The following is a 25008-nucleotide window of genomic DNA, read 5'->3' on the forward strand; positions in this document are numbered from 1 at the left end:
AATAAACACAGGAGAAAGGAGATGAGACTGCAAAAGCAAAAGGGGTACATTTTTATTACTTTTCTGTTCAGCATTGCTTTTCCAAGAGAGAAAAAAAAAACAAACAGAAAGCAAACACTGTAAGAAACAATTACTTTCTGGGTTAGGTTGTATGAAAAGAGAGTGATTCTTCTTTCACTTCAGCTTCCACTAAATAAAGAATAAAACTTTACAGAAATTTGTAAATAGTTATAATCCTTTGTAAAACGTGAATTTTTTTTTTGCTTGGACAGGAGAATAGTTGCTGTGTAAAAGTGAAAATGTTCTGTAAAATTGACTGCTTTATTGAAATACTGTCTTAAAGGGATAAAAAAGTCTACAACACATTACTATGAGATCCAAGGGATACTATGGTATTTAGATATGACTTTTAGGTAAATAAAATGCACTACTATTATCCTGTGCTTAGTTAGTTCTTCTTGTATGTCACCTGACCTAGAAAAAGTAAAGCAGCAAGTATTTGGATTAATACAAACTGTGGCAAGCAATACACTGCAGAGCATTCCTGTGTTATTATGGTGAACTGATTTGCTTCCATTTACTTCAGACTCTCCTTCCTATTAGTCAGATGCCTCTCAAACTAGTTCAAAGACATTTTCTTACCCATCCCACCAAAGAAAAATCTTTCCCTCTTTTCATTTAATGATTCAGATCTGAAACTTTTCCTACATCTTGACCAAAAAATCCTTTTTTCTTTCTCTTGATTCCATTAGAAAATATATTTATTCTGTCCAGCTCTTCAGACTAATTCTCAGCTCTCTTCACTGTAGCCATCAAGATAGGCAGCATGCCTTAAGTGTGCATTAAGCCAGAATCTGAGATGTGCAAATGGAAACATGCAACTTCATGCACAGACATCTGAATGTATTATGCCTATTAACAAAATAATACTTTTTCTGAGAAATATGTTGTCATTTGAAAATGTTGTTAGATAAGGAAGCTTTGCTACATCAGAGTAATAATATATCATGCAGAATTATGGTGCCTATTTCTCATCTCTCTGCATTTTCAAAAGACTATATACTGTGGCCTTATTCTTGCAGTGAATTTCAATAGAACTCTACTTTTAGCTCTAGTGGCTGGTCTGGAAAAGGGCAAGAGTCTGACTTCTTGCTTGTTCTGCAGTGTAACTTCTTTATATTTAGTGAGGAAGGTCAGTGTCAATTCCAATGCTTTCCGTATTTTCACAGTAAGTTTAAGCTACGGTTTTATCTGACGAAGGATGAGCTTCAATGGGCAACAGTGTCATCTTCTCCTGCTTTTTCATGTGTGCCTGGACCAGCTTTGCTCTGCCTTCCAGCCTCTCAGTCCACTCATGGCGAAGCCTGCAAAGACAGGACAAGCACTTAGCAAGCACCGAGCCAAATCCTTCACATACATCCAGGGCTTTTCAGCAGGATTGAAGCTTTCCTCTCTTTCATCACCACAGCACTTGTCCTGTATTTGTTTACTGTCTACACATCTCTACAGCTTGCTAGATAGGGAATGCAGGGGAGAAAAGGACAGTACTGATGGTATCAGTGGGTGACATTGCTAGATTCCTAATGAGTCAAACAACTGCTGAAACTGTCAGCTCTGTTTTTTCCTCTGGGGTATTCTCAAAGCCACAGAGAAATACACTGCCTTTGTGGTAAGGTCATCCAGTATGAAAACTGGAATTACAATTAATATCCTCTCCACAACTTCACTCTAAAATGCTTCGCAGAAAAGCAAGCAGGATTTCACGTCTCCCTCTCTCCCTCTCCCTCCCTCTCCTCTCCTCTCCTCTCCTCTCCTCTCCTCTCCTCTCCTCTCCTCTCCTCTCCTCTCCTCTCCTCTCCTCTCCTCTCCTCTCCTCTCCTCTCCTCTCCTCTCCTCTCCTCTCCTCTCCTCTCCTCTCCTCTCCTCTCCTCTCCTCTCCTCTCCTCTCCTCTCCTCTCCTCTCCTCTCCTCTCCTCTCCTCTCCTCTCCTCTCCTCTCCTCTCCTCTCCTCTCCTCTCCTCTCCTCTCCTCTCCTCTCCTCTCCTCTCCTCTCCTCTCCTCTCCTCTCCTCTCCTCTCCTCTCCTCTCCTCTCCTCTCCTCTCCTCTCCTCTCCTCTCCTCTCCTCTCCTCTCCTCTCCTCTCCTCTCCTCTCCTCTCCTCTCCTCTCCTCTCCTCTCCTCTCCTCTCCTCTCCGTTATTTGGGATCCAAAATCTCTGTAGACCTTGTATATGTTTCATGAAAGGAGTTGATGTCACATGCAAGAGAAGCCACATAGCTTCAAATCACTAGTTTAATACATACAGAAGAGGAGACCACTAGGGACCAGTACAAGATACTGTTGGTTGAATTGTTTTCCAAAGGAAATTTTATTATGAAGCACCTGACCCAGCAATGCTATAGGATTAGATGTCATATGGTAGTGCCAAGTATAACATATAATACATGGACTTTATTTTACATCTAATGTAATAAAAAGAACAGCAGTTAATAATTTCATCTGAGAATAACTTAGCAGTAGCGGTTTCACATTGGTGCTTATGTTCATTTGGTTCCTGAGTTTGACTGCAGCTTGTGTTCTAAACTTCTCCCTCTTGGTCTGCCCTCTCTTGACTTTGCTATTCTCTTGTTAGTGTAGTTAAGCCTCTAAAAAGCAATGTAATTATTTAGTAAATATTTACTATACAAAGAGCTGCTATTTCTTGTTAACTAGAAATCTAGAAGTCCCAGAGGGAGTGCCTGGCTATACTTAGAGCTGTTTAATTCTTCCAAGTGCCGCTTGTATGAGGTAGTGAACCTGTACATTTTGTAATGACAGCATCTATTATTTCCTGAATGTTCCTTTATATAAAAGGGAGCATATTTTGATCAGCGTGGGTGTTTGTGGTGTGACCTTGAAGGATCTTGCTTGGGTCTATTTCAATTGTAGTAATTAAGACACATTCAAATATATTTTGCTAAATTTTTTCCTACCCAGACAAAATTGTGGTAAAGCTTTTCACATTTTAACTGTTAGATTAAAAAATATTACTGTCACAAATAACTGCAATTATTTTGTTATATCCTTATTAGTTTTTTTGAAGCTAGAATACAAAACTTTCCAGCGAAACACTTTCCTGGTTTTTCTCTTAAAAAAACTTTGTGAACTACGTTTGAGAAATATACTGGCTAGCTGGAATATCATAGTATCATAGAAACACAAAATACTCCAAGCTGAAAGAGATCTGCATGAATAATTGAGTCCAACTCTTGTCTCGACACAGGATCAACCCAAATGTCTGAAAGTGTTGTCCAAACACTCCTTGAACTCTGACATCTTGTGGCTGTGACAACTTCCCCCAGGAAGACTGTTCCATACCCATTAATCACTGGTGAAGACTATTATTGTAATAAACAATCTGAACTACTGACTTCTTATGCTTCTGGGACATACAGCCTACACAAATACTGATTTCCTCACCGTTTTAGCTTCCTCCTTGGGTATCAAGTTTGGAGTAATTTGATATATTTTTTAAAAACACAGCCCTTTTCCTGTACATTCCAGTTTGGTGGAATCAAGTCAATTTATACAAATGTACTAGCTCTGAGGAAACTTTGTGTGGGAAAACCTTTCCAACTTCAAGAGAAAAGTCCACTGGAAAAATACAAGAGAGACATGATCTTCTTATCCTGTTGCACTGACTGTTAGGGGATTAACTTAATTTGTGGGAGATGCTGATTCAGTCTTCTAAGGTGCAGCAGTCTGGCCAATTATTTGAGGCATCTAACTTAGCTGACTGGAGTGTCTATATTACAGCCCCAGCTCTTCCTAGATAGTGAATGCTATTGATGGTGTTTTTGGCAAAATAGAAAGTAATAAAAATAATTGAATAAATGTATCTTATTTATCTGCATTCTTTTGTACACCAAGAATGATACTGAAATATGTTTCATGGGATAGGTAAACTTTATTGTATCATTACTAACCTTGGGGTTATATGATGTAAAGGATAGATAAAAATGATAAATATACTACAGATTTATTTACACTACTCATTAAATGGGTATTTTGATATCTCTTTAATTAAATATAATTTTATTTATTTGCTGTAGCTGTGTTAGTTCCAGGTAAAATTTCTGATACTTTTTAACTGTGACAAGACCTTGTGCCAAGGTGCTTTATTTTTACATGGGTATGCTCCAAGGCCTTTGAAGAATGTTCATGAGATTCAGAGGTGAGGGATATCTGAGTTTCCATGTAGAAGAGCCATGGAAATTTGAGACAAGCAGCTGTGAGATGAAAGGTGCCAAGGACCCAGAACACAATCTGTGCTATGAATAAAGTAGTACAATAAGGGGTTATCTTATTTTAAAGCACGTGATGACAGGCCTGATCTCCTGGGCAAAATACACCACTTACTTGTTCAGAGCACTTTTGCTTAACCTAGACTCTTCACTTTCTCGTTGCCTAGTTTGCTCTTGGATGGCTTTTTCCCAGAAGTTCTTCAACTCTACTGCATCATGGCCATGCATCTTGTGGCGTTCAAAGTTGGTACACTTGCTCATTTTCTGAAAGGCAATTTGGAGGTCATAGCAGTCAGAAGATTAACTTGAGGCAGATATTGTGTTGCTTAGCCACTTACAATTTCTTTCCCATGGAGTGCTATTAAAATAAAGTATGTTACCCAAAGAAACAAAGGAAACTAAAGCTTACCCTACCTTGAAGCTAAATATCAGGCACTGAAAAATGTCTGTGGTGGCAGTTAAGATCCATACATACATTTTTGTTATGGAGTAATGACTATGCATGGCAGAGTTCTCTGAAATACTGAGTAAGCCTCAAAAATGTGAGAGATATTTGTGTTTTGAAAGAATTTAGAAAAATACTTGCAATTTTAGCAATACAGTCACTGATGTCTAGATGAACTGTAGTGAAAGGTTTGCCCTTTTCCTTATTTCTGTAGTTTTAAAAGTGATCAGAGGTGGCTGTTATCCAAGGGAAGTGTGCTGCTATTAAATGATTCCTATTACAACTTGAAATGTTATCAGGCACAAAATATGCAGGGGAATTATGAATCTAAAGTTGAAGCACATCAAGTGCAAAGCACTCAGGATCTTGTTATTGCCTTGTTCTTTAATTTATCAAAATTCAGACTTAAATACTGCTAAAAGTAGAGCTTATAAAAATGTAGACATCAGTTCAAATAAATGAGAAAAAGAAGTGGGGGAATTTCCTTGCTAAATGTGTAGTATTAAAAAATAGATGGTTTTATAGTGCTCAGATATCTAAGACACTTTCTGATATGATCAAAGTTAAGTTCTGTTATTTATTCCCAAGAGGAAATCAGAATATTTGCATCATATCCTGTATTTGTTGCTGTCCAAAATTGTTTGCCATGAAATTAAATAAGTATCATGTTGTTGTTGTTATTGTTGTTGTTATTATTATTATTTTGTTAAGCATTATGTGTTTACTATGGCAGAGACAACCAGTGGGTGTCTTGAAACATATGCAGTACCCTGCACTACTGCCCAAAGCTTCATATAAGGTCTCAAGATACAAATCCTGTGGTGACATGGCACTCAGGAAAGAACTGAGTCAGATAATGGGAGATACATTTCAAAACTTCTTTCGTAAATGATTGCATTGAGTGGATTTTATCATATCCCCTCTCATGCATCAGCTTAAAAACTATGTTGAAAGCAATGGGTCAATTATCATTGGGAGAAGCATTTGTAGAAGCCACTGGTCAATACTTGAGGAGCTATCAACCGAGATAGTCCTAACCAACCCAGCTCCCTACATATTGTAGAAAGAGATAAGATCCCTGTAGTACACATAGCAAGCATGTTGGAAAAAGCGGTTCAGAACTTTCCAGCTTATGGAAAGGGAAAACCTCTCTGTGGAACTGTTTTTGCTCAGGGACCTGCGTCCACTTGGTGGATGATGCAGAAAAATGGTGATGTTCAATGTGTACCACAAATGAATTTATGCTGGGGAAGTGAAATCACTAAATCCATGTATGTATATGTTTGTGTGTGTGTGTGTTTAATCCATGTTAATTATTGGTTGTATACATATTAAGTATGAGTGGAATAAGGTGTGAAATGTCATTGTTTTATGATTTCTGTTATCAGTACCCCATAACTTAACCTCATGCGGTGCACTGGAAATTAAAGAGTTAATGTTCCAGTTCCATGGATTGTTGATGGTTTCCAGGTACTCTACTAAGGGGAGAAGAGCTACAGCTCCCAGGAGTCTTCACTGTTCTTTTTCTATTTTCTGTTTGGAGGGAAAGATAAAATGCCTCAGGAGCCATAAGACTGCCCCTTCTTTCACTGCTCATCACTGTGATGTGTACTCCCTAGCCTTCTCTCCTTCAGTAAGGCCTTCAGTTTTGGATATATTTTTTTTCATTTTATTTGATTTATTTGCTTCAATTCCAACTACATTGTATTATACAGTGTTATCTCATATTTTGCTATCATTTGTAGTAAATTAGTTTTCTCCCTTAGCTCATTGCTGCTGTTTTGTTTTTAGGCCCATCTCCTTACCTTTCACCTTTTTCCCTTTCCCTTTCTCCCAGTGCATTTGCCTATGGGTCCCACCCACCCTATTCAGTCATGGAACCAGGCTGAAACAGGCCAGGAACTGTTGACAATAAGATACCAGCAACTCTTCATGCTTCAGTACCAAACATGAATCACTATTTCCTCCTTCACTCTCCTACAAGTTGGAGCTCTCTCTAGCGAGGGGGAAGGTGGGAGAAAGAAGCAAAACATGCTCCTGGATTGGAGCATGATATCCAGATATAAGTGGATTGGTACATAGTTTGGGAGTTCCTATGAAATGCCTTTGGTTCATTGTGTTTGTCTACATTCTGCTGGCACTAGATACTTTTGCCAACTGTTCACTCTCATCAGCATTTCCTGATGAACATATATCTTATAGAGTCTAATATATACTTGAGAACAGTGTCATATTTTATGATCTGTATTTAGGAAATATTAAAAAGACTTCTCTAGTATGGGTCAATCAGAACAAACCTTTGATTTGTGCAGTGTTGTAATCAGAAGATCAGAAAAATAGAAAGGATGTATTAGATGCAACCCAGTGAAAGACTTGTGCAATATCTTTGTATCAAATACTGTATAGGTTCATAGATACATTAAGTTGGAAAGGACTTACAAGATCATCTAGTCCAACCATCCTCCTATCACCATCCCTACTCACTAAACTACTAAATCAAGTTAAACTTCTGACGTTTTAGAAGAGTACATAAGCCAGATCTTGTGGTTTTACTAGATAAAATATTTGGATTTGGCTTAAATATCATAAAATTATTTTTGAAGAAGTAAAACAAATACATTATCCAAGCTGGATGCTAAGTCTTGGGAAAAACAAAAACAAAAACAAACAAACAAAAAAAAAAAAACAACACACAAACAAATTGCTTAGTAGAAAGAAAAATCTCTGCCAGTTCTAGACTCAGTATTATTTTCCGGAGGTAAACTTGATTGTTTAAAGACAAGCACAGTTTATCAAGAGTAGTCGGGACTGGTTAGTACACACAGTGTAATCTCTTAAACAAAGGGATGGAGTATCAGTCATGCCTTGGTGGTTACGAATGGTTAGGATAGTGATCTATTTTTCTGACCACCACAAGGTCAGAAAAAAGTGCAGTATCACCAAAACAGTCAGATGTTTTCCTCTAAGGCAAATAGCAGTTTTCTTTTCTTCCTCAGGCTGTGGAATGGGAATGATATAGCACAATGGGATACAGCAATAATTACTACATTGCTGTGGGTACTGCCATTCTACTACCACCTGTTACTAAAATACTTTATGTATCAATGATGCAGGGATGTGGGAAATCTTTTAATGATATTTTGTCTTGTTCTGAGGAAGTAAAATCGGAGTATTATTTAAGGCTCAGTCTTGCAAAAAGAGATGAATGTCATGGACATATTGGAACATGCCCTATCTGTATCTTTAGGCTCTCACAATAGCTTAGTGGAGTAATGGAATGTGATTATTTCATAACTCCTGGACTAGTAGGTCACTTAGATCTTTGCACTGTTTGAAGGCTTCTTCTATCATTGGCAGTTGACCACTTGACACTCTTCAGATAATTGTCCTGTTTGCTCAGAACTCAATTGCAGGCTCCTGACAAATGATCTGAGTAGATTTGCCCTCAAAATGCTATTATATTTTGCCTCACATAAGAGTCAGTAATAACACATTAGTTTTTCATTAGAAATGAAGGTTTTATAATTATTAAACTTCTGCAGTAAGTTCAACAAGTGGTGCAAGGAGTGCCTTCTGTATTTTTCTGAGGTTTAAACTGAATATATTTTTAGGATACATGAAGATTTTGTCTGCCTCGGATCTTGGCTACGCTGCTCAGAGGCTCACTCTGTGGTCAAGCAGGTATCCCAGAGAGGGAGGAACTTCTGCAAATGTTGTTCTGGCATGTTCCTTGGAGTCTTTGGAAGCCAAGGACATTTAGCTTGGTAATAATTCCTTGGAATGTCAGTAACAATGAATATTTCACATGAGATCACTGTGATCCTTGCAAAGACAAATTATTGATGTAAGACTTCTGAAGATTATGACATCTGGCATTATTAGACTGCAGCTCTCATATTGTGAAATGCCAGTGATTTTTTTTTTTTGTGAACCTCATGTTACAGTATCTATTTAACAAAAGTTTGGATTCCATGAACACTGTGTAATAATTTTTTTTTCTAATAGAAAGATTCTACTTAGGAGATTGCTTTCTGAGTCCTTAATACTGCTCTAGAGAACTTAAATATTTTGTTCCATTTATTTCTGTTCCCTTTCAAATGTCCCAATAATATAAAATGTAATTACACTGACATTTTTATTTAATTTTGCCAAACTAGCTTGTTCTTGATTTCTCGCCTCAGACACCTCAGTGCTCACTTTAAAAAAGCAGAACTGACTTTGACTTCTTTGGCAGTCAAAAACACTGTTTCCCTCTGATACCTCAGCATTCTGATAAAAAAGTGGAACTGTTTTTGAGCTGTCAGTCAAAAACACTGTTTCTTCAAATCACTGTCTTTGACTTGCCTCAGTAGAAAGTGAAAAGGAAAAAGGACTCTTTCTTATCTTTATATATTCAACTGGTCAGAAATCATCACAGAGAAATAAAAGGAAAATTGAGGAGGGGTTTTCCTGGTCACCAATAGCAGGGTGATTTAACATGTTTTTCCACTGACACAAAAGTAAAATAGGTATCAACATATCCATGTGTTCATAATGATTAATTAGATGACTTGAATTTATGTGAGTGCTCCTTATGGTTAAAAAATAAAAATAAAAATAAATTTACCATAGATAAAACATTCTGTAATACAATTCTTATGAAGGACCACTAATGAGTGTATAATACTGATGCAAAACAGACTGCTATTAAACTTACTAAATTTTCAAGTAATATTGGTTGTATAGCTTTATGGGTTTGTTTTGGTTGTGGAGTTCGACCTGTCAATATGAACTATATTTGGCTGACATTTTTATGAGCCAAGCTTGTAAAGCAACTTCTAAAAAAAGGTAAAATCATATCTTGTCAGAAAGAACTTACATGTTATGCAGTTCTGAAACTAATATTTCAGAAATGTGTGTATGTGTTTAAGGATTTATACAATATTGGTCATTTACAGGAATTATTTTTTATGTTCCTGAATTGTTAGTTAATAGAGAATGGTCATGAAGTAATGTGTGAGACAGCTATCATTGATAGAGGTACAAAGGTAACATCTACAGACAATGTGTTGGTTTAAATCATTTGATCTGCTACATATTGAAAGGAAATTCAAAGTCCGAATAACAAGGAGATATCCCCCAGCAGACCTTCCCTGTGCTGTGGGGAAGAAACTTTGCTTCCAGCTGGGTGGTAGTATATACACAGCTTTTATTCACTGCCACAGAATTAATGTAAAAACAGACAGAGGTATAACCTTCTGTCTTTTAAATTTGTTTTCAGACTGAATGTGCTTTGGAAAGTTGTTAAAAGTAGTATACTTCCTTTTCTGGTCTGCACATTTTGTATAATCATAATCTCATACAACTTCCATTGAGGTACCAAGAGGAGATTTAAAAAACATCTAATGCAAGGAATTTCTCTTCTGCATCCTTCACAGCTGTGTTTCTACTTTGGAATCTTACCAGATAAATTTTTTTTGATCCAGAAATTACTCTTTCTGTTTTGAACAAAAATGCTATTTTCAGTAAACTTATATAAAATGAACAAGTAAAAGAAGAAATTCTTGTCTGAAATAAGTTTTTTTTAACTTAATTTCCATCTTCCCATTTAACATATATTATAAAACAGCCATCATCTTCAAAGTTCAGTATTCTATATAGAGAAACAACACTTTTGCATACAGTGAGAATCTTTGAAAATCTTTTTAGATGAATATGTAATGAATTAAGAAGCCTCAGCTTTTTTTTTTTTATATTTTTGCAAAAAAAATTCAAAGAAATTTTTAATTTAGATGATTCAAAATAAACACAATCAGTTTGTTAAGCTATTAAAAAGAAATGAACTTAATATTTTCTTTCTTAGATGGGAGTATTATAGCCTGCAAGATGAAAAATATTTACTTGCTTCTAAACTTCATTTCCAAAATGTATTTTTAAAGTGCTTCCTTTCTAGAAGTGGGATGTGGGACTACTTTTAAAACTTTCTGTATTCTAATGAATTCCTCCAATTTTAACACTGAGAATAAACCTTTTTGTTTCTGAAGGATATTCTGCACTTACTTTGGAGCTTTCCAATGTTCATTGTAAGCAATGAAAGACTATATTTGAATACAAGTGGAACCAGTCCCTGGGGTCATATAATGAACAGGAGCTATTTTATCAGGTCACCAATTAATCTCTTATTTCTTTTGCCCTTCAGTGGGATTTGCTTGCCTAAACATACATCATTTTTCAATATTATAAAATTATTGTTACATTATAGTTAATGTGTTCAGAGACAGATTTTTTAAATGAAAAGCTTTATTTTCTGAAATGTTGGTCTGCAAATTTATTATTTATTGTTTTTTTCTTTCATCTGAAGCATGTATAATACAGAAGGACTCTAATTACTTCAAAATTACATGGGAACAAACAACAGGTTAATAACTGAAGAAGCAAGAAGTTAAAAGAGAGGCAGAATACCTTTGAGAATTCATAAATCAGACATTATTGGATAATCTTCCAATAAAATATAATATAATACACAAAATTCAAGGTCATGTGGGGGGAGGAGAGGGAGGGAAGGGAGAAAGTATAAAGCATTATTAATATTCACACAACTTAATAAAAATAAAATAAATGTAAGTGCATGTATGTCTGGGTGAGTTTAATAAGGCATGAAGAGAAAAACTTATTTTGCCCAAAATACAAGAATGTAAATGCTTACTTCGATTGTATAGTAGCTTCTTCTTCTGTCAAAGTATGGATTTCTTGAGTGATTACTGAATACTGTCACTTTTACCTCTGGGCTCCCCTTTTCAAGAGGACTCCACGTGCCAGGAATAGCTGATAAAATCTTTTCATCTGTCACTCGTTTGTATTTGGGAGTGATGACATCTGCTATTACGAATTGGTTTAACAGCAGGAGCAAAAAACCAAACCCATAGCCTTATTCTGTGAAGACAGTAACACAAGTGTGGCGGCCAGACAGTTATAGGGCACAAACTTTGAATGCCACATTTGATCTGTGCTATATTTTTTGGCAGGTGCCACTGGTGTCATAACTTGGCTCTTGAGAAACAGTTATTCTTTGACAAGTGCAGATCACTGGAACATAACTTTGTTATGACTTGCAAAAACTCAGAGCTGTCCCCTCCAAGAGAATGAGTAAAAAAAATCTGGAAAAAACATGTTGAGTAAAACAGTCTATCTCAGATTGAGCTACTGAGTGTCTGACAGAATAATAGATTACCCCCACCCACCTCTTCTGAAGTGCTGCTTTGTAGGAGAGCACCTGGTAGGTTACATGACAAGATTCCAGCTAAGCTGTTAATGCTGTGAATAGCACAGGAATCTGAACTCAGTCGGCTGCTAGCTGAATAATATTGTATATAATTTGTTAAGGAATTTAGCACTTCCATTTTCCGGGACAGATTCTTCTTCCCTCCACTGGTACCACTGGATGAAGAGAAAAGCATGATGGATTAAAGTGTTGCTTACTCTGTCAAAGGGAGAAAAAATTGATAGGGTCATCCTCATCTCATCTGCTATTAGCAACCTGACTGCATAACCCTGTTAACTTGACAATTCTAAATAAGTTCTGTTTCTGGCTCCTGATATTTCCACTGACAGAATGATTTATTTGAGACAATTACCCCTTGACTTGATTCCATAGTATGTATAATAGAAAATCTCTTCCTTGTTTTGAAAGTAAATCAGGTGAGTGGATTAGACTCCTCTAGTACTTGTTCTCTTGATACATCTCCTTCTCTTGCTCTATAACTGCTCCAGCTTTAACTCAGTCTCAGTGAACACAGCTTATTATGTAATATTCCAGCTGTGTGCTAGGACTTTATACATGGTACAAACACTTCATTATTCTGTCTGACTTATTCTAGAATTATATTTATCTTTTCGAGAGAAATTCTGTTATAAACTCCAGCTTATAATAGAAATTTTAACTAGATAATAAGTTAATGACCTGTCTTCTATTCCGCTTTTTCTATTTCAGTCTCTCAGATTATCTGTTTCTTTTGTCTTTGGTATTCAATACCCTCTGTGGATGACAACATTTGTGTTCTCTGGAAAATTTCTTCAACTCACTACCTCATTTTGTACCAAATGTCACCACTCAAAGCAGTAATAAGACTTCTAAAAGGATTTTGGAATAACTCCACTTCCAGCGTTCTTGCACTTGGGGTAGTTTCACTAAAAGACGTGTTTGATTTTGGCCATATGTCTTACCCACTAAAATGTCTGGAAAAAGACTTTTATTTTACTTTATTTTATTTTATTTTATTTTATTTTATTTTATTTTATTTTATTTTATTTTATTTTATTTATTTTATTTTATTTTTAACAATGTATTTTACAGTATATCTAACTTTTTTTCCTGGAGATTTCTGTTAAATATTCTCCCAAAGTATGTAGCTTATTTGGTTCAAGTTTACCTACCCGCATTTATCTTGGTCCAAGAAAAGCAATGAAATAATGTGTCATGACTGACTTTTGACAAATCCTCTTTCCATTTATTACATTTGCCTTCAAATCTTTAATTGCTAAATCCTCCAATGCTTGTTTGAAAGCCTTAAATGGCATTAAGTTAGACCAATGTGTCTGTTTAAATGTGAGAATGTAGCTCCACATATAACTTTAGACTGTATTCCAGCTTTCTGTCAGTGCCTGAAATTTGGATGAAAGTTGTATGCAGAGGTTATGCCTTTTTTCTAGATCAGCTAGTATAAGCTGGAAAAAATACACAAGGTCTGAAATAGATGCAGATGAGAACAACTGCATCAGAGAGAAAAGATAGTACATCTGTAGGAAAGAGAAGATAGGAAAGAAGAGGTGATAAAGCTCACCTTATCTCTTAGAATAGTGAGAAATAATTTATTTCTTGGTGGGCGCAGTTAACATATGAGGAGAATGGAAGAGAAAGGAAGTTGAGGAGCCCTCGAATATCCCTATCAAGACCATAGTTTAGATGAATTGCAAAATTAGTTTTCTGTTGACCATTCAGGATGGCACTCAGAACCACTACTATCAGTGGAAGGTAGCCACAAAATGTAACATGAAGCGAGTAATTTACTGCTCTAGGGCAGACTGCTGCATCTGATAGCTGATCTAAAACCCAAAGCAAAGGCTCATGTTCACTGGTGATGGTGTCAGACTCTTGCAGTTTCTCTTTTTGGAACTGTCCACTTCTTAAAAATATAAAATACTTTGAGTTTGAGAGGCAGTCAATAGCATGTTTGTATAATCCCTGTATGACAGAGGGTGTGTGGTGTTTTTCTTAACCTCCCTATATATTGAGCAGACTGTTTCACATTTTTGCTGCTAGCTATTCCAAGGCAAATGTTTTCATGGCAAAGGAGGTATGTGAAATTTCTTTTGAAAAGTCTTGATTTCATTGCAGCATTGATAAAAGAGACTGCAAAATCCTAACCTAATCCGGGTAGTCTTTTGTTTGAACATCTCTGAGCACTCACAGTCCTGCTGTGTAATTTCACTGCGGCATAACAGCAAGAATGAATAGGAAATTCTAGGCAGAGGACTAGACTACTACAAGGTATGCATAGAAATATAGAGATCTTTTTAATCTTTATAATTGAAGTGAAACTGCAGTCTCTTTTGGGTCAGGCTTAGGAATCCATTTTCCTAATCTGCTTTAGAATAGTGAATGACTCCAGCCTCACAGAGTCACAGAATTGTACAGGTTGGAAATTGATCTCCAGAGATCATTGAGTCCAGCCACCCTGCAAAGAAGCCCCCAGACAGCAGGCTGCAAAGGTAGATTTCTAGATCTTGAATATCTCCAGAGAAGGAAAATTTACCACATCCCTGGGCAGCCTGTTCCAGTGCTCCATCACCCTCACCATGAAGTTCCTTTGCATATTGATGCAGAATTTCCTATGCTCCAGTTTGAGACCATTTCCTCTTCTTCTGTCCCCATAGACCACTGAAAATAGGTTGGCCTTATCCTTTTGCCTCCTGCACCGTAGATATTTATAGAAGTGGATCAAATCCCCTCTGAGTCTTCTTTTCTCAAGGCTGAACAGACCCATGCTGCTCAGCCTTTCCTCATAAGAGGGGTGCTCCAGGCCCTTTATCATTTTTGTGGCCCTCTGCTGGATTCATTACAGGAGATAACTGTCTTTTTTTGTACCGGGGAGTCCAGAACAGGATGCAATACTACAGGTGAAACCTGACCAGGGCAGAATAGAGGGGGAAGTATCACCTCCCTTGACCTGCTGGCCATGCTCCTTTTAATGCATCCCAGGATCCCATTGTCCTTCTTGTCCACCAAGGCACACTGCTGGCTCACTGCCAACCTGTCAACCACCAGGACACCCAAGTCCCTCTACTCAGAGCTCTTCTCCAGCAGGTCATCCCCTAACCTGTACCAGTGCATGCTGTTATTCCTCCCTAGGTGCAAGTCTCTACACTTGCTGTTGTTATACCTCACCTGGTTTCTTACTGCCCAGCTCTCCAATCTGTCCAGGTCTTGCTGAATGGCAGCACAGACTTCAGGTGTGTCAGCCTCTCCTTTTAGCTTTGTATTATCAGTGTACTTGCTGAGGCTGAACATTATCTCCTCATCAAGGTTGTCAGTGAAGACACTGAGCAAGACTGGATCCAGCATCAACCCCTGGGGAACACTGCTAGACATAGACCTCCAACTGGACCCTGCACCACTGATGATCACCCTCTGAGCTCAGACAGTCAGCCAGTTCTCAACCCACCTCACCATCCATCATCTATCACCTTCCCAGGGACAGAGGTGAGACTGACTGGCATATAGTTTCCTGGATCCTTCTTCTTGCCCTTTTTGAAGACTGAAGTGATATTGGCTACCCTCCAGTCTTCAGGCAACTCTACTACTCCCCAAGGCATGTCCAAAATGACAGTGGTTTGGCAACCACCTCTGCCACAACCTCAGCACACGTGGGCACATCCTATCAGGGCCCATGGATTTGTGCACATTGATCCCACCCAGTCACTCCTGGACCACTCCCTCCTCAACCAGAGGGAAAGACTCAATTTTCTGGATTTCCTCAGGAATTCCAAGGGAGAATCTGTGAAGTGAAGACAGAAGCAAAGAAACCATTCAGCATCTCTGCCTTCTCAGCATCCCCCGTTAACACTACAACCCCTCATTCAGCAGGGGACCTGTATTATCCCTCATCTTTCTTTCACTGTTAACATATTAGTCATGGTTTTATGATTTTTTGGTATTGGTATTCCACATCATAACATCATGTAGTATATTGAGAATTAAAGAGTTAATGCTTCAGCTCCTGGATAGTTATGGATAGACCTGTCTCAGAAGAGAGCTATGTTCCCCAGAGGACTCTGTGTTGCTTTGTATTTTTACATTTTTCCGCTCAGAGGGAAAGATAAAAACTGTCTGCAGTCATGGGACACTCTCTTTCCTTTGGGATGGACTCAGCAGTGGGTGCTCACTGCCATTTCACCTTCAGCACATAGCATAAAGCCTTCGGTTTATCAGACAATCTCTTGCTCTTTTTATTAGATTTATTAGTTTTAATTCCAATTACATTGTATTATATTGTGTTATTTTGCTTTCTGATATCTTATTTAGTAAATTAGCTTTCCTCCTCAGATCATTGCTGCTGTTTTTTTTCTAGGCCAATCACCCTTTTCTCTTTTCCCTTTCTCACTTGCCCTTTCCTGGGGCATAGGTCCACAGGTCCCCCACACCAATTGTCATGGAACTGGGCCGAACCAGCCTGGTAAAATGTTGACAATATTAAAAAAAATACCCTTCTTTATCTCTTTTGCCAGCTTCAGCTCCAGGTGAGCTTTCATCTTCCTCATTGCTTCCCTGTAGGCCCTCACAAGACTCCTCTAATTCTCCCAAGAGAACAGGCCATTTTTCCACATTTCATAACCTTCTTCCTACCTTTGATGTTATCCATGAGATCCTTGCTTACCCATGCAGGTCTCCTGCCATCCCTACTCTTAGGAATGCACTGATCTTGAGCATGGAAGAAGTGCTGTTTAAATGTTGCCCATCTCTCAGGAGTCCCCTAGCCTTCAGGCACTCTAGCCTGTGAGATCTCCAAGTAGGTCTCAAAAAGTCAGAAGTTGGATCTCTGAGAGTCCAGGATAGCAATCCTACTTTTTGCCTTACTCCTTCCGCTCAAGATCTTGAAATCCACCATCTCATGATTGGTACATCAAGCCCATCCCTGTTGGAGTGAACAAGGTCCAGAAGCACCCTCTGCTTTGTCAGCTCCTCCACCATCTGCATCAGAAAATTGTCTTCAGTGCATTGCAGGAACCGTTTGGATGGTGAGTGCCTGGCTGTGTTGCTTACCCAACGGATATCTGGATGATTGAAATCCCCCTTGAGAACCAGTGCTTGGGTTATTTGTGAGGTTACTTCCAGCTGCTTGTAGAAGGCCTCATCAGCTTCATCCTCCTGATTTGGTGACCTGCAGAACACTCACACACTGATGACGGCCATGCCAGCCTGCCCCTTAATTCTCACCCACAAGCACTCCACACGTTCTTCATCCTCTCCTAGGTGGAACTCAATTCATTCTAATTGCTCTCTCAGATGAAGGGCAACTCCTTGACCTCACTTCCGCAGTCTGTCTTCCTAAAACGGACATAGCCTTCCATGACAGCATTCCAGTCATGCAAGCTGTCCCACCACATCTCTGTGACTGCACACAGATCACATGACCCTGCAACTGCACACAGATCTCCAGCTCATCCTGTTAATTTCCCATACTACATGCATAGGTGTACAGGCACTTTAGAGAATCAGCAGGTGCAGTTTCCCCTAGAAGGATGCAAGAAGACTTCGGAGAGGGTATTATCAAAATGACCTTTTTGGAGGAGTCCTCACATGATCCTATAGGACAACTGAGAGGTTTTTTCCTACCGTCTCCAACAGCAACAGAATCCTTCAGCCCTTCTCTATCACATCTAACTTCCCTCCCTTCCCCTACCATATCTAGTTTAAAGCCCTTGTAATCAATCCAGAGAGCTTGCTCCTCAGAAAACTTGTGCCCCACTTGCTCAGTCAGAGTCCATCAGGAGCTGTTTTCTCAAAACATGGTTTATCAAAGGTCTGCCCTAGATCAAAATACCCAAATCTTTGGTCAGGATACCACACCCTCAGCCAATCATTTACCTGACATGTTCACCTTCTTCTTTCTGTGTCCCAGCTACCCAGAAGGAGAGAAGAGAACATGACTTTCACCCCTGATCCCTTCAACTTCTCTTCAGGGATGCAAAGTCCTTTTTAACATTCTTTTGTTAGCTCATTGCAGCATTCTGAGACCCAGACTGAATGACAATCAGAGGATAGTAGTCATCCGTTTAATGAACTCTGGTGAAGCCTTTCTAATGTCTCTAACATTAGAAGACAGCACACCTCTCTGGAGAGGCTATCTGGGCAGCAAATGCAAGTCTCAGTGCCTCCCAGGAAGGAGTTCCCAAGTTCCCAATTACTAAGACTCTCCACCCTTTGCTGGTGGCACTGGTATTGATGCAGTGCCCAACTGGCCTCACTCCTTATGCTTGTTACTCCCTGTATTCTCAGCATGCTTCTCAGGCATGAGTTTGGACTACTTTCCAGACCCTCATACTCCTATCTGCTTCTACCAACCCTGGGGTGGGGCTGGGGCTGCCACACTGACCGAACAGCTCTGTGCAGCAGGTCAAACAATGGGTTTGGGGGTTGGCTCTGATTTACCTCTCTGCCAGGAACTCTTGTTTCAGTCATTCTGCATAATGTCCTTGCTAAAATGGCAACATCTGTGGAGATTAGCTCCACTGTCAATTTGATCCAAATGATCAACACATGGTGCCACAAGGCATGGAGATGACAGCTATCCTTCATGCCTGTTGTCTGACAATAGTGAGTTTTGCCAGTCGAAAAGTACTAATCACACAGGTGATTCAGGGAGTACTTGAGTTATTGTTAAGTTTCGCTGTCTCTAGTATTTTCTGAGAGAAAATAACACAAATGATATTAGTGAATTTAACTCAGATAGGCTTCTGTAGCTTTGCTGATACTGTCAATAAGATACTTGTTTCTATTAAATAACCATCTTCAAAAAACCTTCAAAAAAATTAATTTGTTACAGACCATTGAAAACTTCAGAGAATCTTTTACTGAGGTGAACCCTGTCTAGCAAAATATATATCACCCATTTCTTTCCCCAGTTGCACTTGGTCATTGATAGTTTACCCAAAGAGGGAATTAAAGATATCTGGTCTTAGATTTATTTTATTTTTTAGTTTAATTTCCTTACCTGGACTATGCTTGTCTGGTCTGTACTGCGCATTATTTTCAAGCAAGGGAGAAAGCAGACATCAAAAGTACATGAATATGAAACCAAATTCTACTACAATCAACATCTACACTCATAGATTTTTGGTTTTATTTACTTGAAGTTTCTTGCAGATTGCTGGGGCTTGCAGTACATAGTATGAGCTCACTCATTTAAGGGGTTCAGGATGCATGAAACATGACAAAATGGGATGTGTTGAGGAGCTGTATATGGTATTTCTGTTTTTCCATGATATGGGTTTATCATTGTTTGTCTTGCCTTCTTATCTTGAAACCATGTCCTTCTTTTCTTTACTCCCACGTTTTCAACTATTCTTCTATGTGGATATGCCTTCAGATGTGTAGCTTTGACCAGTAGGGTCAAGATTCCTTACATATGACAAGAAGGATGATGAATGTTTTCTCCACAACTGCATAGGCAAACGGTACCCAGGATTTAAAGATTATTACATTTTCTTTTGTGCATCAGGGATGTTTCTGTTAGTGGTAGGGTCAACTTGGGTGCTATCTGTGTGCAACAGAAGGGGAAACATAGTGTGGATAATTTCCAGGAGGAACACACCAGGGTGAGTGCAAAATAAGGGTGATATGATATCTCTAATATTATTATTATCTAAGGGTGAATGATATCTCTAATATTATGTAGACAATTATCATGTTGGATGACATGATATTATGTCATTTATATTGCTCTAGGCTAGAAGTCAGCTTCACTTCAATCACTGATCCTGTATGAACTGACTGAAGAAATATTAAATTCTTGGATGGTAAATAGTAATTGGAGAAGTCTGATAATTTGAGAACTAGGAGATTTTGAAATACTACTTTGATCTACATCTTAAGGGAAAACTTGATGGGCTTATCAATGTGAGGCAAAAGTCTGGCTGCAGAAAATACCCCGAAAGACAAAATGAAGAGGCTCTATGTGAGGAAGGGTGTAAGGTCATGGGAGGACCAAAAAATATGTGAAAAATCTACTCAAAATTTGGCATGAACACGTATCAGTGGGGCCAACATAAAATCTACCAATGCAAAATCAGTCTGAAAAAATGTTTTGAACAAATCTGTCAGTCTGACTTCATATTTGATCAGCGTTCTATTCTGTGGAGCTGTCCTATTGGTACTTAAATCTGGCTTTGCTATTCCAAGGAAAAGTGGCCTAAGAGACTGCAGCAAGGTATTTAATTCACAGAATCACAGAATCACAACATGAAGGAGCTGGAGATCACCTCTACAGATCATCTAGTCCAACCCCAGTGCCAAAGCAGGCTACCTAGACCAGGATTCCACATAATTCAAAATATAATCTTAATAACTTCATAATTCTCCAGAAGAGAGAAGCAATGAATGGATTGTTTTATCTGTAAAATCTGGGAAAATAACCAGTGTAGATGAACCTATGCTTTAGGTGACAATGAGGAAGAAATTTCATAAGAATTGTTATTTCCAACTTGATTTTTTTATTATATTATGAAGTTTATTAATTGCTCTTTGACTTAAGTAAACGGTTCAGCATTTCATTTCATTTCATTTCATTTCTTTTCATTTCATTTCATTTCATTTCATTTATTTATTTATTTTCTTCTTCTTTTATTTTTTTCCAGTTAACTAGTTCGTCTGGAGACAAAAAGATAATCTCTTTGAATGTTAGGCCAACTCTGCTTCTTGGCATTTACAACTAAGTTATATTCTCATGGCAGTTCAGGAAATCACTTCATGGACAAGTATATTTTGAGCACCTTGTGCTTAAAATGTTTTCTGACAGACAAGTTCTCTGCCCCCTGTTGCCCACTGTAGTGAGCCATTTGAGTTGCTTGTTAATTGATTTACCTTAACTTATCAGGGCAGTAAGCTGTTCAGGAGGCAAACCACCTTTTACATAGTGTACATAGAATACAGCATCATCAGTTCTTCATCCCAGTCTTAGTCTTCAGTATGCTATTGCAACACAAATGAATAAAAAATATTAAAAATCTTAATTTATTTTTATTACTAAAGAAATACTAACCGGCTTTTAAATCTTTGTACATATGCTATAAATATCTATGTGTTTAAATACACAGAAAAGTGTCCTATGATCTCTGGTAACATTTTCTTCATATTATCTTATGCAGTAGCAAAAGTACCTTGAGTATACTCAACAAGCAAGGGGTAGTCATCTCTAATAATAAGTACTGCATAATCGAGAAGCAATGACAAATCAAAGCATTTGGTGGTGAGACACTGAAGTTCAGAGTCTGAGCATTTCAGTCTCTGTAACTGGCTCACATCTCCTCTTCAGATTATCTCTAGTTTGAAATTGTGTTAACATCAGCACGTTCTGGGTAGGTTTTTGAAACATACCTTTTTGACCTACATGAAAGGTATGAAGTGTGATAAGTGAGAACTGGGGAGTTCACTTCCATAGTGCTCTTTGGTTCCAAGCAACAGTGCTAAAGTAAAAGCAGCTTAAATGCATTTATTTACTGTTTCTTATGTGCTAAGAATGTGGATCTGTGGAATTAATATGAATCAAATGACATGTAGTAACTTCCTATCCTTGGCAATGTATCTGAGTATTGAAATTCTTTAATTTAATGTAGTTTGGTATGTATGTATATATATATATATAATAATGAACTGAGCTAGTTCAGCAATTATGCAAGATTATAGTCTTCTGCCTTACAATTCGTATTTCTTTCTACTTGGGAAAACTAGTACAAGAACTTTACTGCCTCAAACATTTTAAGTTATATTTGGTAATCACCATCAACTGAACTGAGAAGTCAAAACAAAATGGCAATGAAACTGATTAAATAATCTTACAGAGTTGTTTTCCATTTATGATTTTTATGGTTCAACATCCCTATATGTTTATTTATTTATTTATTTATTATTGTTTTCGTGACAGAAAGCTTAAGAGTAAGTAAGATAAAATTCTTCCTGTGAGCTACAAAACTCAATGTTGGAAACGTTAGAATTTTTTTCCCTATATCTAACATTACACAATTGGACAGATGTAACATGCATAATATGCATTTTTCTTTTATCTTTTTTCTTTTGTTTTTGTTTTTGTTCTGGAAGCTTGGTATAATATTTGATGAATGAAATACATGGCGTGAAATGAGTCTGGCAACAGTAAGACAAATAGTAATCAAATTAAGTCTCTGAAATGCCTAGGTCAAAGGAAAAAATGCCATTTTCATAAAGCAGTTCTCTTCAACAAAACCTCCTTTTCTTTCTGAAGTGGTACTGCACAGCTTTACAATCACTCTGCCAGTTCCAGTAATTTGCATAGTTTCTTTATGAGACTCAGCTAAACAATACTTTATCTTGAAAATGGGACAACAGCTTAGCCAACATTCTCTGAGTACTTGGGTCATAAATATTTCAAATACAGTGACTGGCAATGTTTAAATTTCTAGAGCTAACAAAGCTCATTTTCCTGTCCAGATATGAACTACAAGAATTCCATTTTCATTTTCCTGTCTATATGGCTGGATAAAAGGAAGGCATATCACAATGGAGACTCCTTTGGCTGCCATGCAAGCCTCGTAATATATCTAAAGTGGTTCATCTTTCTATCCATTTGTGAATTATCAGTAGATGCCTCAACCTGAAAAATAGTTTGATATCAGCAGGAGATCTGTTGACATTTGTTTGATACAAGTTACAACTTGTTAAACCCCTTAATGGGTAAGCTTGTAGTTTGTTTAGACAACGGGAGGGTCAGTGTCTTTATATTGAACAGAGAGGTTCCTTGAGGCTTTGTATTGAATAGATAAGGAAGGCTCCATGACTCTTCGTATGGAAAGACCTCTGAATGTATGTAAATTGAAAACCTTTGTGTGCAAGGTATGCATGATAAGAGGAGAATGCCTTAATCATTCAGTACTGTTATTAAAGAATGACTACTTCCTAATGCTCCAAGTTGTATCTCAGAGTTTCTCCTCTGCTCACTTTACAGTAAAAATTTGGCACCCTGGATGGGATAGAGCTTCTGTGCTTTGATGGTCCCTGCGATCAAAGGACCTCAGCTGACATGGAGGTACTCTTGGGAAGACTCTGATCCCTGAACGGAATGAGTATTAAGGTATTCCTTTTTTTTTTTTTAATTGCCTGCCTATCAGACATAATGAAAGTTGTGCAGGACAGGGGTAAAAGCCAGGGTAAGGGGTTAGAGTCCCCTGGCAATTATGCCAGCACAATTATGACAGTTATGGCCCAGACTAGCCAGGGTGGAGTATGTGCAGACAAAATACTTCATACTATCATTATGTAGATGAATCAGGCAGAATGGAAGAAGTTAAACACCACATGGAGTTTAGAGAAGGTCTAGGATAAGCTGACTTCATGGCTACCTGATTGGTTTTGGTTGAAGAAACTCTTTTGATTACTGATTTTGTTATTACTGTATGTATATAATGATGCGGTGTTGCAATTGTTCTGACTGTTATTGGAGATATAATAAATCGATGCAGTGAGTGTTGAAACATAAGATGCAAACCTTCAAAAAGAAAAAGGGGACTGATACAAGTTGCAGCTTGTTAAGTCCCTTAATGGACAATCATCTAGTTTGTTAACATAATGAGAAGGGTCTATGTCTTTGTACTGAACACACGAGGGAGGTTCCAGGATACTTTGTTTTGAATAGATATCGGAGGTTCTACCAGACTGTGTACTGGAATAGGTGAGGACGGTTCTGCAACATTTTTTATGAATATTTATGTACCTCCAGGAAGATCTCTGAATGTATATAAACTAAAGACTTTTTGTGCAAGAGATCTGCTATAGGAGCAGAGTTTCCTTGTGTATCCAGTGTTCATATTAAATTATACCTACCTTCTAGCACTCCAGTTTGAGTCTTAGAATGTTTCTCGATCGACTGTTTTACAGTAATGTGGAGTACCTGTCATGGTTCATCTAAAATATTAAAATGTTTTATTATTTTTTTTTCCTGGGGCTCCCTCCCACAATATTCAGGAGACCTCTGACTTAATTGTTACTGTGTTGTTCCTTGTTTTATATTTTATTTAGCATTATATAACAATGTCAGTTTTGTTACTGACACTCCAGTGAATAAGTTCTGCATTTCCACTGATTTACATTCTGACTGTAGCTGTGTGCAATGGCCCCCACCACCTTACCTCAACCACTCATCATCTCCCTGTCAACTGCCTCCAATCCTGCTCTGCCAGATGCAATGCTGAATGGAGTTCCCGCGTTGGTTACCTGTTGCAACCCAGAGTAAATCTTTAAAAGAGCAGATCTGTGCTCACTCAAATGTTTTGGTGGAAATGATTTTGGGAGAGCTCTTAAAAGAAGCTCAGATGGCAGGCTGAAGAGGGCTGTTTCATGGCAGATCGACTCCGTAATGGTAATAGGAAGGAGATAGGTCATCTCCACTGCCAGCCCACTGCAGCTAAAACTCACATGTGCTAGCCGATCTCAAACATGAAGGACAATGGAGATCTGTCTTTATTTTCTCATTTTACCAAGACCACGTCTCTGGTCACAGTGATGAACTGCATACCATGTTTCTCTATTCAAATGTGTTTTGAGTTTTGTTCCAGTTATAATATACTTTAGAACAATACTTCTAGAATTTAGGAGGAAATGGCGAAAGTAACAAGTAATTTTAAATGAGCAAAACATTACCAGAGAATGGCAGAAATAAAATCAATCACAAATATTTAAAGGATCAAAATACTCAACATGATGATGTGAGGACATCGAAAATTACAAGTATCAGTATCTAGAGTGATCATATCTACTACCTTAAACTGTATTTCCTTGTTAAGGGATTTGATATAGTAGTTGAGTGGGTAGAGATGGTGATAGGAGGATGGTTGGACTAGATGATCTTGTTCTTTCCAACCTAATGTATCTATGAATCTATTAAACATAAGAAGGGAAACAAGGTCAAACTGAAGATGGATGTGCCCTCTCAAAACATTCCATAGAAAACAAATTTAGAGAGGAGAGAAACACCTAAAAGAGCATGCTTCTGAAGT

At 37.9% G+C, this 25008-nt stretch overlaps 1 protein-coding gene across 1 annotated transcript; it reads right to left on the reverse strand.

Annotated features, from left to right (window-relative positions):
• Positions 1-950: 950 nt before the first annotated feature.
• On the reverse strand, positions 951-11582 carry LOC136051235 (protein FAM240B-like). Its single transcript, XM_065740564.1, has 3 exons — positions 11414-11582; positions 4399-4547; positions 951-1364 (listed from the first exon to the last, which is right to left on the reverse strand). The coding sequence occupies exons 2-3, from the start codon at positions 4542-4544 to the stop codon at positions 1235-1237; spliced, it is 276 nt and encodes a 91-aa protein (XP_065596636.1). The 5' UTR covers positions 4545-4547; positions 11414-11582; the 3' UTR covers positions 951-1234.
• Positions 11583-25008: the final 13426 nt, after the last annotated feature.

Source organism: Cyrtonyx montezumae, unplaced genomic scaffold, assembly GCF_038088225.1.
Source record: "Cyrtonyx montezumae isolate F1298 unplaced genomic scaffold, pur_monq_1.0 scaffold_29, whole genome shotgun sequence".
In the NCBI taxonomy this organism is placed as follows: domain Eukaryota; kingdom Metazoa; phylum Chordata; class Aves; order Galliformes; family Odontophoridae; genus Cyrtonyx; species Cyrtonyx montezumae.